A 12,934-nucleotide genomic window follows, 5' to 3' on the forward strand; every position below is an offset into this window, starting at 1 on the left:
ATGTCAACACGAGCGAGCTATGCTCGGAGTTTCCCTGCGTGATCGAATCAGAAATGAGGAGATCCGCAGGAGAACCAAAGTTGTCGACATAGCTCAGAGAATTGCCAGACTTAAGTGGCAGTGGGCGGGCCACATTGCTCGCAGAACCGATGGCCGATGGGGCAGAAAGGTTCTCGAGTGGCGACCACGTACCGGAAGACGCAGCGTGATTAGATCAGTCGGTCCATCTAGTCTAGGCCCCAGACTAGATGGACCGACGATCTGGTTAAAGTCGCGGGAAACCGTTGGTTGAGGGCAGCGAATGACCGTTCGCTGTGGAGATCCTTGGGGGAGGCCTTTGTCCAGCAGTGGACGACTTTCGGCTGAGATGATGATGAAGTCAGCACGTATTTCGTCCAACATGTATTTATTATAGTCCAACACGTGTCGTCCAATAGGCATTCCGTCAAACTCATTACCTGACATTTGCAAATACATATGTAACTGATTTAAATACACGCGGTCTAGTAGCTCTGTGAACTGTAGACCTCGCGAGTATTGCTTAAAGCTAAATAAATGTATGGCTCCGTCTTTTGAAGACATTCCAAAACCTGAATCGACAAAAAAAATATGCCGTCCCAAAAAATTTTACAATAATCGGTTGAGAATTGCGACCTGTAGAGGACAACATCCGGACATACGAAAGCATTTTTGCCTAAACCATAGAGAAATATAAGTAAAAAAAGAGTGGTAACTACATACATCAGATTTCTTACCAATCATCATTTATTTCAGACATAAGCCCATTGCATTGTTTTTACAATGAAATTATATCGCGGTAGACCCATTTGTGTAATTAAATATGTGTACAAAACGCGAGAGTTTAAAGTGTTATAAGCAGCGATTATAAGCCCATATATCATTTGTTAGTAATACAATAGAATTAATCTTAATATATGCTAATGTTACTTAGTATGTACACATAAAACGACAAATAATAATAATAATACAAAAATAGCTTATTTACTCTAACAAAGACTGCCACATTCCAAACATTGGTAAGAAAACTGATGTATGGGGTTACCGCTCTTTCTTTACTTATATTTCTATGCCCAAACTGAAACGGAGACCTTCGCTAACTCCCGGTCAGTGATGGAATAGGTACAGTCGATTGGATAAATATTTATAAATTTTTCCACCTTCTTGCAACGGGTTAAGGTGAAGAAATGTATACATATTTATGCACTCGACTGTACACGATGGTGAAAAGCCATAGACAGTCACTAATTTTTGAAGGTTTGCCTGTAGTATGATATGAATATCAGAAGTATACACACATCACTGGCTCAGTGACCCAGAGAATCTTGGCCTCTGACACAAGAGAGCGCCACTCTGCCCTATTCGGCGCCACTTCACGCCAGTTGGGTATTCCGAGGCGGATAGGTCATAGACCAGGAACCCTCTAGACCGAGTTTAGAGCAATTAGTCCATGAAACCGATGCTGCCAAAAATACGGGGGTGCGGGGGACGAGGTGAGCGAGGTCCCGTGCCGTGATTGGTCCGTTCAAAGACACGGACGTCACACAAAGACACTTTTGACTCCAAAATGGAGTAAAACTACCGTATGCGTGGCAGAGGGGGTAGAACTACTATGCTCAGTCTGGAGGATGTCTTGTCTGTGGGACAGGGCTTCGTCACTCCAGCGGTATCTGGGGCGGCCAGACGGACGTGTTCCTCCCGGGTGCCCCACATACGCTCTCTAGCAGAAGTATAGAGGTGAGAAATCATATACATGCGAAACCTGCTGTAATTATTTTTTATACTACGACGCTGGCAAACAAGCATACCAGCCTGATGGTAAGCAGTCTCCGTAGCATATGGACGCCTGCAACTCCAGAGATGTTACGATACTAATACGAGGAAATATCAAAATAAATATAAAAGGTTAGCTTTAGTATATCCTCTGTGCCCATTAGGGAGTAACATTTGACAACTAGTGACTATGAGCTGTAGATCTCGCAAACTCGCTATTTAAACATTTACATAAACTGGTTAGACAAATATTTAATTACTTATCGTGTGGTCTGATCCGCTAAATTGGATGATGACTGTACCTACATACTTGCGGGTTCTGTAGGACAAATACAAGATGTAGAACAGGTACAGTCAACTGTAAAAATATGGGTGTACAAATCATCTCAAAAATATGTCCCATAACTCTTATGTCAGTGAATTAAGAACTATGGGACATATTTTTGAGTAAGTTAATTGTCCACACCCATATTTTTACAGTTGACTGTACTTTATAATTTTAATTTTGATGCATTACTTATCCAAATTGCTCAAAAATTTTCGCGAGACTCAGTTAAGAAATGCGACCTGTAGAAGGTAACATTCGAAAGCTGGAACGGAGACCTTCGTTTCGCTCGATCAATAAAAGGTGAGGTTACTTTTACAAGGAAACACCTAGTCCTAGTGATCTCTGCATTTATTTATAATAAACAAAACAGTTTATTTCTAATAATTTATTTACTTAAAACGTAAAAATGATCTATTTTCAAGACAGGCATCTCTTAAGAGCTAATACACGAACCACATTTATGGATATTAGCCCATTTTTTTGGGAAAAATAAAGTCAATAGACAAAGTAACAAGTGAAAAATATATAAATACTTACTTATTTAGATTTTATTGATGACATATTTATTACATTTTCACTGATTTTCATTCTATATTGAGGGCAGTTACAACTTATTCTCCCTAGTTCTTACGTATTATTAATGCAATAATTAGTGTTTTACTTTTATTAGTGTAGATAAAACTAAAATAGGTCTTAATTTATAAATTATAACGTAATCGTATTAGTCTTGAACAGGGTTCTTTTTTGTATGGGGAGGGGTTTTAAAATTTTTCTCAATAAATAGTAAAAACACTAAATATTACGATTGTACATTTTGCCAACTCGAAATTTCAGAAGATGCCAAGCGCAGCAAGGTTGCCAAGTAGCATTTTTGTTAGAAAAGTTGCTAAATTAGCATGTCTCGTTTCTAAAGGTCCATTAATTGCGCGAGGCGCGGATTTTTTGACCCACCCTCCCCCTCTTATGAGATGTAAGGTTTACCTCGACCCCCCTACCCTAATCTCACGTTAGATCAAAAAAAATATATTTTGAGTATAAATATCAGTTTAGCCATGTTAGTCTAGAAACATATTTATGTTATTTACTTGCATTTTTACAGTATTTTTACTAGAAAAAGATTACGTAATATTTGGTAAGACCCCTCTCCCCACGTGATATTTGGGTGAACACCGCACAATTAATGGACGCCCAAAACTGCCAGTTTCGCACTTTCCTCAACAAAAGTTACCAATTTAGCACATTTCCGAAGAAAAATTGCTAAATTAGCACCATTCCATTGAAAAGTTGCCAATATCGCACTATTTCTTTGAAAAGTTGCCAATTTCGCACTATTTCTTTAAAAAGTTGCCAATGTTCCTAAAAATCTTGCCAATTTAGCACATTTCCCTAGAATAGATGCCAATGACCACATTAGAAACTTGCCAACGTTGGCACCTAATCCCTCGTCGACGTGGTGCGCGCCCTCTACCGGTCGATCTCGCCGAAGACGACGTCGAGCGTGCCGATGATGGCCACGATGTCGGCCAGCATGGAGTTGCGGCCCACCTTCTCCAGCGCCGCCAGGTGCGCGAACCCGGGCGCCTTTATCTTGCATCTGGGGGGAAATAACATTCATATCACTCAAAACCCTTGAAAATTTCAACTGTCTAGCTTTCACGGTTCTTGCGATACAGCCTGGTGACAGACAGGCAGACGGACAGTGGAGTCTTAGTAGTACGGAACCCTAAAATACTACTTTGTTGAATCATCATCATAGCGAACTCGCAATATTGTTACAAAAACACTTTTGATCAAGTTGAAAAGGAGATTTGCACTCGCTCAATATATTTCCTGTAAGCCTGTAAGGCTCAAATTTATTATATATTACCTGTAAGGCTTGAAGATTTCTAATAAGCTATTAGATATTAACCAATGTCCAATGGTTGACTGGTAGAGAATGCCTCAAGGCGTTAAGTCCGCCATTTGTACTCTTTTTATGTAAATTTGTGCAATAAAGTTTAAATAAATAAATAAATATTAAGTGTAAGGCTTGGAGGTTTCTATAAGGCTGTATATTACCTAATAGGCTTTATTATACTGGCTTGCGAGTTCCTATAAGGCTACAATACCTGTAAGGCTTGGAGTTCCTATAAGGCTACAATACCTGTAAGGCTTGGAGTTCCTATAAGGCTACAATACCTGTAAGGCTCGGAGTTCCTATAAGACTACAATACCTGTAAGGCTACAATACCTGTAAGGCTTGGAGTTCCTATAAGGCTACAATACCTGTAAGGCTTGGAGCCGCCGTCGGACACGAGGTAGACGCCGAACTCGCCCTTGGGGGCCTCGATGGCGGTGTAGGTGGCGCCGGGCGGCACCTGGTAGCCCTGCGTGAACAGCTTGAAGTGGTGGATCAGGGCTTCCATGGAGGTCTGCGAATATAAATACATATAATAATATCATATATAAACCTCGGAAAAAAAACTTCTAAAATAATTTAATTTGTGTTACAGATGTGGTGCATACAAGTTATTGTTTTCCTTCGTACTTTCTCGGAAACGTTCGTATTTGTCATGCTACGTCAGTACTTTTTGTATCGAGACTGACTGGAATGGCAAGACACGTTCATACGGTTTCGTAAAAATACGATGGAAAATAATTATGCACTACATCTGTATTTCAAGTAGAAACACTAATACTACATAAATATATACTAAAATAGATCCAACCCCATCCTGGCCACTGTAACGGGCCGATACGACCCACCTATAATGCGGCATTTTGACTGTACCATGACCGTTGCTATTATTGTTATTGCTATAACCAAAGACATATGTAACTTCGTATAAGACGAATAAAGTCTAAGGAAGAAACTTGCCTCGGAATTGAAGCAAAAGTCATTCTCGAATAGATGGCGCACACACCTTTAGCCTATCCTCGGCTAGATGGCGTGACGACACCGTTTCATATTTAACAATTTTAACACATAGATATCAGTGAATGAACATGGATCAAAATGATATAAAAATAATAAAATCATTTATCCATAAGTATATATAAATTTTTTGATAACTTTATACGTTTTCATTTTGAGTTTTAGTCGTGTGTCGATAGATGGCAGTAAATTTACAGTGACTACAAAATTTACAATGACAGGACCCCTCTATACTATCTATTCTTTTTGCTATAACTAACAAAAGATGTACTATAGGTAGGACCTTGGGACTTGGGAGCATAAATATTGATGTAATGATGTATTTATACATAATAATGAATATAATAATTGACAGCATTACCTTCATCTCTTCTCTAGAGGGAGGTGTAAGTTTGGCGTCATCAGTTTTGATCTCGCCGGGCGGCATTTGGTTCAAGCACTGATCAATAATGCGGAGAGACTGACGCATCTCTTCCACACGGCACAGGTAACTGAAAACGGTATTAAATAAGACATTTTGTCAAAAATTACATTATTGAGACAAGCTTATATCGCTGACTGTACTTTCTTTCAAGAGGCAACTAATGCTCATCGAGACAATACTAAAAACCAAACACGTTTTATCACAGACTTCCCATGGCCACCTCCTGTCTCCGTCATCAGATCAGCTCGATGATACCATCGCACACACTGTTAACTGTCCATCGGTAGAGCTTATGCCTTTTGTAATAAGGTCCACCAATGTACAGTTAAGAGTGTTGCTTTTTGTACCATAATATTGCATTGTCACCCGACTTACATTATGTTTGTAAATGTGAAGTTTCAGCTCAGTTGAATAATGGGAAATGATACTCGTACAGTCACCTGCAATAATATGTTACACAACAAAGGCCGCAAAAATATCTGACACGATCTTATTTGTAGAGCAATAAGAGCGTGTCACATATTTTTGCCGCCTTCAAAGAGGAACATATTATTGCGGGTGACTGTACACCGACGTTATAAAGTGATAAAAGTCACAAGCATAACGTATGTTTGTTTACTATTTAAAATACTTACCGATCGTAGCAATCGCCAAGTGGTACCTACATCGAAGTCAACAAGGTGGTACGCGTCGTAAGGCTGAGCCGTGAGTAGATCCTATTTGATACCGGAGCCTCTGACTGTACCCGTTGGTCTCTAAAGTTATATAAACTCACCGATCGTAGCAGTCACCGTTGGTTCCAAGCGGTACATCGAAGTCGACAAGGTGGTACGCGTCGTAAGGCTGAGACTTGCGCAGATCCCATTTGATACCGGACCCACGGAGCATTACACCGCTGGAATAAATAGGAACTATTATCAATCACGTTGAAATCGAATATAAAACCGAACTGTTTTGATCCGTTAAGTACTCGTACAGCCACCATCAGATATTGGAACGGCCAAGGTGTTCACAATATCTGAACACGCACCCTAACGCCTTGACAATAAAGGCGTGTTCAGATATTTGTAAGCGCCTTGACCGCTCCGATATATCTGATAGCGACTGTACCATCGCCCATACTGTTAACAAATATATGTTGCTTCCATATGAAGTATCCTGGTCATAGGTACCAACTGTAACACCCTAAAGTTACCTGAATCCATAGTTGAGCACGTCCTGAGCGCTTACGATGCCAATGTCCTTGGTGCGCTGCACCCAGATCCTGTTGGTGGTGACGACGCCTTCTACGTCGTCCATGTCTGTCTCTCTCATATGAAGTATCCTGGTCATAGGCACCAACTGTAAAACCCTAGTTACCTGAATCCATAGTTGAGCGCGTCCTGAGCGCTCACGATGCCAATGTCCTTGGTGCGCTGCACCCAGATCCTGTTGGTGGTGAGCACGTCTTCAACCTCGTCGATACGCTCGGCGAACTTGCTCGCGAACTCATATATATCATCCATAAGGCCGAGGGGCATGTCCTGAAATTAAGTTAATTCATTGTTATAATAGGCTACTTTCCTACTACTCCTACTAGTCAAATCAGCTTCTTTTTAAGAACTGTCAAAACGATTTGTTAATATGGAATTTATATGAAAACGAGTATAGTCAGGGGCGTATTTACCCTAGGGCCATCCTGGCCATGGCCCGGGGCGCCAACCCCCAGGGGCGGCATATGCCGCCCCTGGCCGATTGCATTTTATTTTTCTTCCTTGACTTCTGGGGAGGCGAAACGTATTGGCCCCGGGCGCCAAATTTCAAAATACGCCCCTGAGTATAGTGACATCAGTCAACTCACCTACTTTTTATATTTCTATCCGATTTATTAAATAGAGGGGTGAGTACGCCACCGCCATTATATTATCTTACCAATGCAACCCCGCCAGGCCTGATGTAAGCCGCGTGCATTCTCGCCCCGCTTGCTCTCTCGTAGAACTCCATCATCTTCTCTCTCTCCTCGAACAGCCAGAAGAAGGGGGTGAGTGCGCCCACGTCGAGCGCGTGCGTGCCCACCGCCATTATGTGGTTCAAGATACGAGTGATCTCGGCGAAGAGCGCTGGAACAAGTATTCAATGTATTCTGGAACTTGATAGAAATAAAGTTGAATTTTATCTCACCATATTAAAATTGTCTTATTTAAATTAGAGCCTTGCAGTATCTGTATAGTGGTATTTAGGTACTAATGTAGTTATTTAAAGAAATTACTAACAAACTATGGACACTTATTCGTCTGAAATAAATGCTTTTTATTTTTTTATAGTAAATTAGGATGAATTTCGTTTGCCTGAGACAGCAATGATACTACTCCAATTTCAACTCTTTAGGGAATGAATATCGGGATGAAAATTGTCCTAAGTATTACTTCGCATACTAACTTTCTACCCCAATTTCACCCCTTCAACAGATAAATTATAAGATAAAAAGTATTCCATGTTCCACTCTAGATTATAAACTATCCAAGTGCCAAAATTCAAGTGGAAAATTCATCTAAATCCGTTCAGCCGTTTTAGCAGTTGTTGATCTAAGATTCATTTCAATCATTCGTTCAATGATTTACTCATTTCATTCAATCCTTTCATTTATTTCATTCATTCATCACTTTCTTTCATTCATCATAATCATTCATAGATCACATTCATCCATTCATCACATTCATCCATTTCATTCACCCATTCAGGTCATTCATTCGTAATTTGTTTTTGGTACTTAATACGAATATACTTGGCGCGGATGGGTATATCGATGTTGAGAAGTTTCTCAACGGCCAGCGAGTAGCACTGTTCGTTGCACATCATGGAGACGTAGTCGAGACGATCGAAATAGGGCAGCGCCTGCGTGTACGTCTTGTATTCGATCACCAGCTCTGCCTGCATAAGTTGTTGACCTAACCCCCAGTAATGTAAGTCATTCATTCATTCGTTCACTCCATTTCAATCAATCATTTATTCATTTCATTCATTCCTTTCATGCTTTCATTCATTCTTTATTTCATTCGACACATCACATTCATCCATTCATTCATACATCACATTCATCCATTCATTCATGGCATTCATACATCACATTCATCCATTCATTCAACCATTTGTGTCATTCATTCATACATCACATACAATCATTCATTCATTCGTAAGTTGTTTTTGGTACTTACTACGAATATACTTGGCCCGGATGGGTATATCGATGTTGAGAAGTTTCTCAACGGCCAGCGAGTAGCACTGTTCGTTGCACATCATAGAGACGTAGTCGAGGCGATCGAAGTAGGGCAGCGCCTGCGTGTACGTCTTGTATTCGATGAGCTTCTCTGTGCCGCGGTGCAGGAGCCCTATGTGTGGGTCTGCGGCGCGGACGGTCTGTAAAATAGTAGATTGTGTCACAAGAGAGCAAAATGATATATTTACGGCGAGCAAGTGTTAACGCCCAAGGTGAAAATAAATTTGCTACCATGCGACACAATACTGCTTTTCACATCACCTACGAGGAAATCATTCATTATGCAGAAAAGTGTCCTGGAACAGAAAAGTGGCACTTTGATTCCTCCTAGCAGGGAAGTTTTTTTTTAAATGCCGAACATTATAGTAGGGACGATGAGCTCACCTCGCCGTCGAGTTCAAGTACAAGTCGCAGTACTCCGTGGGCGGCGGGGTGCTGCGGCCCGAAGTTGAGCACCATGTTGCGGACCTGCTTCTCCGCCGGCGCCACGATACCTGCACGATCACAGTAAGTAAATATTCTTTTCACCACACCATCTCGGAAAGGCTTACTTTGCACTTCAAAAACGGATAGCAAAGTTGCACTTTGTTGTGAATTACTGATAGCAAAGTTGCACTTTGCTATCAGTAATTCACATGTGAGGCAAAGTAATCAAATGCAAATTTTGAGTTGTTTTCTTATGTTTGCTGGTAGAATTGACTTTTAAATGATGATTTTGGATAATAAATATTTAATAACATTCATTTGGATTTGATTTTGTTTGATATTTTACATTTAATATTTGCTTCGGGTTGGTGTGGTGAAAAATTTTGTGTTTCACTCGGGGGCAAATTTTGTTTAACACTCGTGCTTTGAAACCCTCGCAACGCTCAAGATTCCATTTTACGAACCACTCGCTACGCTGGTGGTTCAATTTTGCAATCTTTCGCTTGCTCGGGTATCAATATTAGCACGAGCGGTTAAACAACAACTTTGCCCCCTTGTAAAACAAATAACTATTTCACATCACCTATTCGAAAAGGGCTTTTTCTTCTCTGCTAGGAGGGATCAAAGTGGCACTTTTCTTCCTAGTAGGAGGGATCAAAGTGCCTCTTTTCTGTTCTAGGACACTATTGTTTTTTCTTTGCGTAAAGAAAATGATTTCCTTATAGGTGATGTGAAAATCAGTACATGGTAGCAAAATTATTTCCACCTTGGGCGTTAACACTTGAGTCCGTCACTACGCTCGGGATTCTATTTTAGAACCCGCTTCGTTCAGGATTCAATGTATGTCCTCGCTATAAATATGTCATTTTGCTCCCTTATGCCACAATCTACTATTATCTGCACTATAAAAAAAAAAAAAAAAATAAGTCTGTAAGGTATTTGTAATATGGGCCATGTTGCCTGACTCAAATTTTATATAAATAAAATTATCTTCTTCTTCTTCCTCGCGTTATCCCGGCATTTTGCCACGGCTCATGGGAGCCTGGGGTCCGCTTGACAACTAATCCCAAGAATTGACGTAGGCACTAGTTTTTACGAAAGCGACTGCCATCTGATCTTCCAACCCAGAGGGGAAACTAGGCCTTATGGGATTAGTCCGGTTTCCTCACGATGTTTTCCTTCACCGAAAAGCGACTGGTAAATATCAAATGATATTTCGTACATAAGTTCCAAAAAACTCATTGGTACGAGCCGGGGTTTGAATCTGCGACCTCCGGATGCAAGTCGTACGCTCTCGCCGTTAGGCCACCAGCGCTTTCGCTATAAATAAAATCATATGTTTCTTCACATCATGCATTGGAGACCGCATAATACCTACGTCCGGAGAATCTTATGGCTCACTCATGGCATGTTGTGGAGACCCGAGTGGCAATGTTGAGCTCAAACTCAAGAGAGCTCTATTAGCGCCACTTGCATGGTGCAACAAACCCACTAACCCGGGGTTAACTGGTTAAACCATTCATCCAGTGACAAATTGTACTGGTAACCATGGTAATTTCAGGGTTTAACTGGTTAACCCCGGGTTAGTGAATGGTACAAGTGGCCCTTAGAGAGCTCTGGACTCTTACTTACTGCTAGCCTTTCTCTGCAGACGTTTTGTCTAGTTGTGCTTGGCCTAGGCCTCACCCATATTCCTCCACGTGTCCCTGTCCAGAGCCTGTCTTCTTCACAAGGCTCCAGCCACCTGTCTTAACTTGTCTTCCCATCTCATTTTTTGTCCACCATCATTCCTGTTTCCGTCTCTTGGGTACCTTGTTGTGATGTCTTTTGACCATTTTTCTCTTTTGTCTTGGAGCATGTGGCTGGTCCACTTCCACTTTAGTTTATTTCTTTAGTTTTTTCATCTATGGTATAGCTTTGAACTATTCATATCTTACCTGAGTAGGGCGGGTGCTTCAGTAACGAGGTGACCTCATCCGGGTACATGACAGCTCCCTCGAACTGCTTCACATACTCCTCATCAGGGAACCATCTGTGCGCTGCTCGGTTTTGGCTACAAAAAGAATGGATGATTATTTATTTATTTTTTATATTATAAGACAACTTACAGGCCTTCACCTAACGGGTTCCTACAAATTAAATTAACAAAATTATATTTAACAAACTTTATGTATAATGAAAGGAAATCAACCTAGCCCCAAACTAAGCCAAGCTTGTACTATGGGTGCTAGGTGACGATATCCATACTTATATTACTTATATAGATAAATACATACTTTTAAACATACAGAACACTAGAGATGCACCGGATATTTGGTTACTATGCGGTATCTGGCCTATCCGGCCGCTATTTTAATATCCAGCCTTATATATAGTAATATTGCTTGATATCGGAGTAAACATAATTGGATTTAAGACACAGTCACGGTCATAATCGTACTCGTTTAATATTATTAAACAATTTAAACATTCCACGGACTTGCACGTGCACTCATTTCGAACATCGAAATGAGTCGTGTGAACGTTCACTAGGAATCAGGTCAAATTAAAATTAAATATCAAAACCTGCACAATGCGCACTTGAAATACCGAAATGTAGGTATAGTTCGGCCGGCCGAATATTCGGCGGCCGGATACCGGATATTCTGCCGATGGGCAGGCCGGATATCCAGTATCCGGTATCCGGCCAAACAACTATCCGTTGCATCTCTACAGAACACCCATGACTCAGGAACAAATATTTGTGTTCATCACAGAAATGGCTTTACAGGTATTCAAAGCCAGGACCATCGGCGTCACAGGCAGGGTCACTACCCACTAGGCCAGACCCATCATTTTATTATTCTAAGTGGTTTAATATCAGAAATTTGTTCCCTGATATCTTGGAACATAAATATACAATCATAAAATATAACTAATTCATTGATAGAAGGTTACCATTGCTTATGCTTTTACATAAATTAATTGATGTTTACAACTTTACACCACGTTTACAACTTTACACCACGTTTACACACCGAAATTAGGTTCAATGTAAATGGCACTATTCGAGTTACAAGCAATGAAAATTGTTTTTACTTTATTATAAATAATAAACAAGTAATAACCTCATGAAGAACCGTAAGAATCGATTCTTTTGATAACTACGGGATACTTACTTCAAAATCTGCAAGATAGTAAGTTGAATATTTCAACTAAAATAAAATAAAAATACATGACTTCTCTACTCTCTAGCTACTCAATTGTGTGCAGGTATTAACACAATTATGCTCGCTTATCGATAGAAATATACGCGTATAAAATGCTAAAATCTTAACCCCAATGTTACATAATTTTGTGAAGCCAAAATATTGAAAGTTCAAGCACTTGTAGACATAGTAATAACTGAAACACTTACTTTGCATTAAGAAGGGCCGGTGCGGCATTCAATAGAGCCTTGGCTGGCCCTAAATTTGCTGATTTTCGCAACAAAACATTCATTATTTGAGCCATTTTGGCTGTCGTACGACACTTGCTCGGCTCTACTGACAGACGTCACTAATGTGACAACTGACAGTACATCAAGGCACAGATTATGAAAAACCATAGACAAATGTAAAAGTAATTTAAAGTAAAGGCTCGATTACTTGCATTCGATTTTGTTGGAAAACATTTAGAATCCGTATTTTTGCTATATTAAAAAAAATACTATGGTTTTAGTTAACATGTGTTCAAGTTCAACAGAGGTCTTGTATAATTTATTTAGATTTTCTTTACCACTTTAAAATCGATTTGGATTTCGATTACTTACAACTC

The 12,934-nt window shown here is 40.2% G+C and overlaps 1 protein-coding gene across 1 annotated transcript; it reads right to left on the reverse strand.

Moving 5' to 3' along the window:
- Positions 1 to 3,441: 3,441 nt before the first annotated feature.
- On the reverse strand, positions 3,442 to 12,685 carry LOC134803876 (NADH-ubiquinone oxidoreductase 49 kDa subunit). The gene is made up of 10 exons (XM_063776701.1): positions 12,537 to 12,685; positions 11,077 to 11,192; positions 9,098 to 9,207; positions 8,652 to 8,853; positions 7,369 to 7,556; positions 6,817 to 6,980; positions 6,233 to 6,352; positions 5,395 to 5,524; positions 4,385 to 4,530; positions 3,442 to 3,713 (listed from the first exon to the last, which is right to left on the reverse strand). The coding sequence occupies exons 1-10, from the start codon at positions 12,629 to 12,631 to the stop codon at positions 3,584 to 3,586; spliced, it is 1,401 nt and encodes a 466-aa protein (XP_063632771.1). The 5' UTR covers positions 12,632 to 12,685; the 3' UTR covers positions 3,442 to 3,583.
- Positions 12,686 to 12,934: the final 249 nt, after the last annotated feature.

Source organism: Cydia splendana, chromosome 27 (assembly GCF_910591565.1).
Source record: "Cydia splendana chromosome 27, ilCydSple1.2, whole genome shotgun sequence".
NCBI lineage: Eukaryota > Metazoa > Arthropoda > Insecta > Lepidoptera > Tortricidae > Cydia > Cydia splendana.

What these genes read in the sequence shown, in the direction of transcription:
- LOC134803876 (XM_063776701.1), bottom strand. Translation starts at nt 12,631, where the DNA reads ATGGCTCAAATAATGAATGTTTTGTTGCGAAAATCAGCAAATTTAGGG. An exon ending in GAAGCACCCGCCCTACTCAG is followed by an intron (nt 9,208 to 11,076) that starts GTAAGATATGAA and finishes GTGATCGTGCAG; the next exon opens with GTATCGTGGCGCCGGCGGAG. An exon ending in CCGGGCCAAGTATATTCGTA is followed by an intron (nt 7,557 to 8,651) that starts GTAAGTACCAAA and finishes TACTTGTTCCAG; the next exon opens with CGCTCTTCGCCGAGATCACT.